Genomic DNA, 1282 nt, shown 5'->3' on the forward strand with positions numbered 1-1282 from the left:
GGCTCTCGCCGCGCTCCTCGTCCTCCTGCGGCCGCCGCTGCGCGCGGACGCCCTGGAAGGCGCGCCCGCGAGGGTGCCCGGCCGCATGCTGCTGCTGCTGCTGCGCCGGCGGCTGCTCCTCCTCCACCTCGGGGTGCTCCAGGTCGGCCTCCACCGACTCGTTGGCCTCGTCGGTCACCTCCACCTCCGCGCAGCCCTCCAGGTGGTTCATGGTGGGCGTCGGCGACCGCTGCGACAGAGGCTCAGCCGGCTGGCTCACTGCGCTGCGCTCATGGTGCTCCGCGGGGCTGGAAAAGCAAGCGGGGAGAGGGGCCGTTAGCGGTCACCGAGATGGGGACCGAGATGACCAGCAGAGCGGCTGCGGATCAATCCCTTCGGGATCTGGGTCCATGAAAACGTGATTGCGAAGCGAAGCTCCGGCGGACAGCGCCCTTCAGAGCATGCGCCATAATTTGTCATTACGTACCCACCGGCTTAATTGCATATTGGCCTGCCCCTGCCCCACTCATGCCCTTCAGCTTCCAATTCTGATGCTCGTGAATCAAGAGCATTACCAGCATGAATGGGCCAATTGACACATTTTTTCCATCTGCTAAAAGATGAATTGCTCCCATTTGAACTGGAACGCTAGCTAGCTAACTACGTCAGAAGCAATGCTTTACATACATACATTTCCAGTGGGGGAAATAAATCCCGAAATGTTTCGAAGCCATTGCTGTCACTACAAATACGCAGCCATGCGCGAGGACTGTCAGTCACATCACCAGGTCTTGACTTTGTACCCCACCAGCTCCAAGCAAACGGCTTAATTTTCCGGATCTCCGCAACCACACTGAACTCAACTGCAGGAAGTTAACGGATGTTATGCAAAAAAAGAAAAGAAAAAAAAAGCGCTCTACAATCAAACACGTTTAGGAACTATGGACTCAGTTGATTTTTCATTGTGACTATTCAAGGGTGATAGAAGATGCTGGGTCTCTCAAACTTGTTTAACCAGGAAACATCCCCATCCCCACCCCAGGCTGGCGTTCTGTGGAAAACTCTCAAGGAAACATTGCTTAGCTAATTTCCAATACTACCCTCATACACCTTGAAAAGCAAGGCTATTACTGTGAGGACTAAGGTGGAACTGACCCAAGTCAATGATGTTTTCAGTCACCTCAGGCATGTGAAAGTTGGACCTTGAGTAAGGAAGACTAAAGAAGAATTAATGCATTTAAAGTATGGTGTGGCCAGCCTGTGTGAGCACAAGGGACCGGGTATCAGATATCAAAGAACAAAA

The 1282-nt window shown here is 53.1% G+C and overlaps 1 protein-coding gene across 1 annotated transcript in view; it reads right to left on the minus strand.

Annotated features, from left to right (window-relative positions):
• The window catches only part of APBA1 (amyloid beta precursor protein binding family A member 1), an 86965-nt gene extending 86516 nt beyond the window's left edge, over positions 1 to 449 (minus strand). The window contains exons 1-2 of the mRNA XM_045288525.1: positions 406 to 449; positions 10 to 287 (exon numbers count right to left, since the gene is read on the minus strand). Of these exons, the coding sequence (XP_045144460.1) occupies positions 10 to 287; positions 406 to 449 (322 nt within the window). The remainder of the gene's footprint in view (positions 1 to 9; positions 288 to 405) is intronic.
• Positions 450 to 1282: the final 833 nt, after the last annotated feature.

Source organism: Echinops telfairi, unplaced genomic scaffold (assembly GCF_000313985.2).
Source record: "Echinops telfairi isolate 266 unplaced genomic scaffold, ASM31398v2 ScPeMD7_22;HRSCAF=79, whole genome shotgun sequence".
NCBI classification, from domain to species: Eukaryota; Metazoa; Chordata; class Mammalia; order Afrosoricida; family Tenrecidae; genus Echinops; species Echinops telfairi.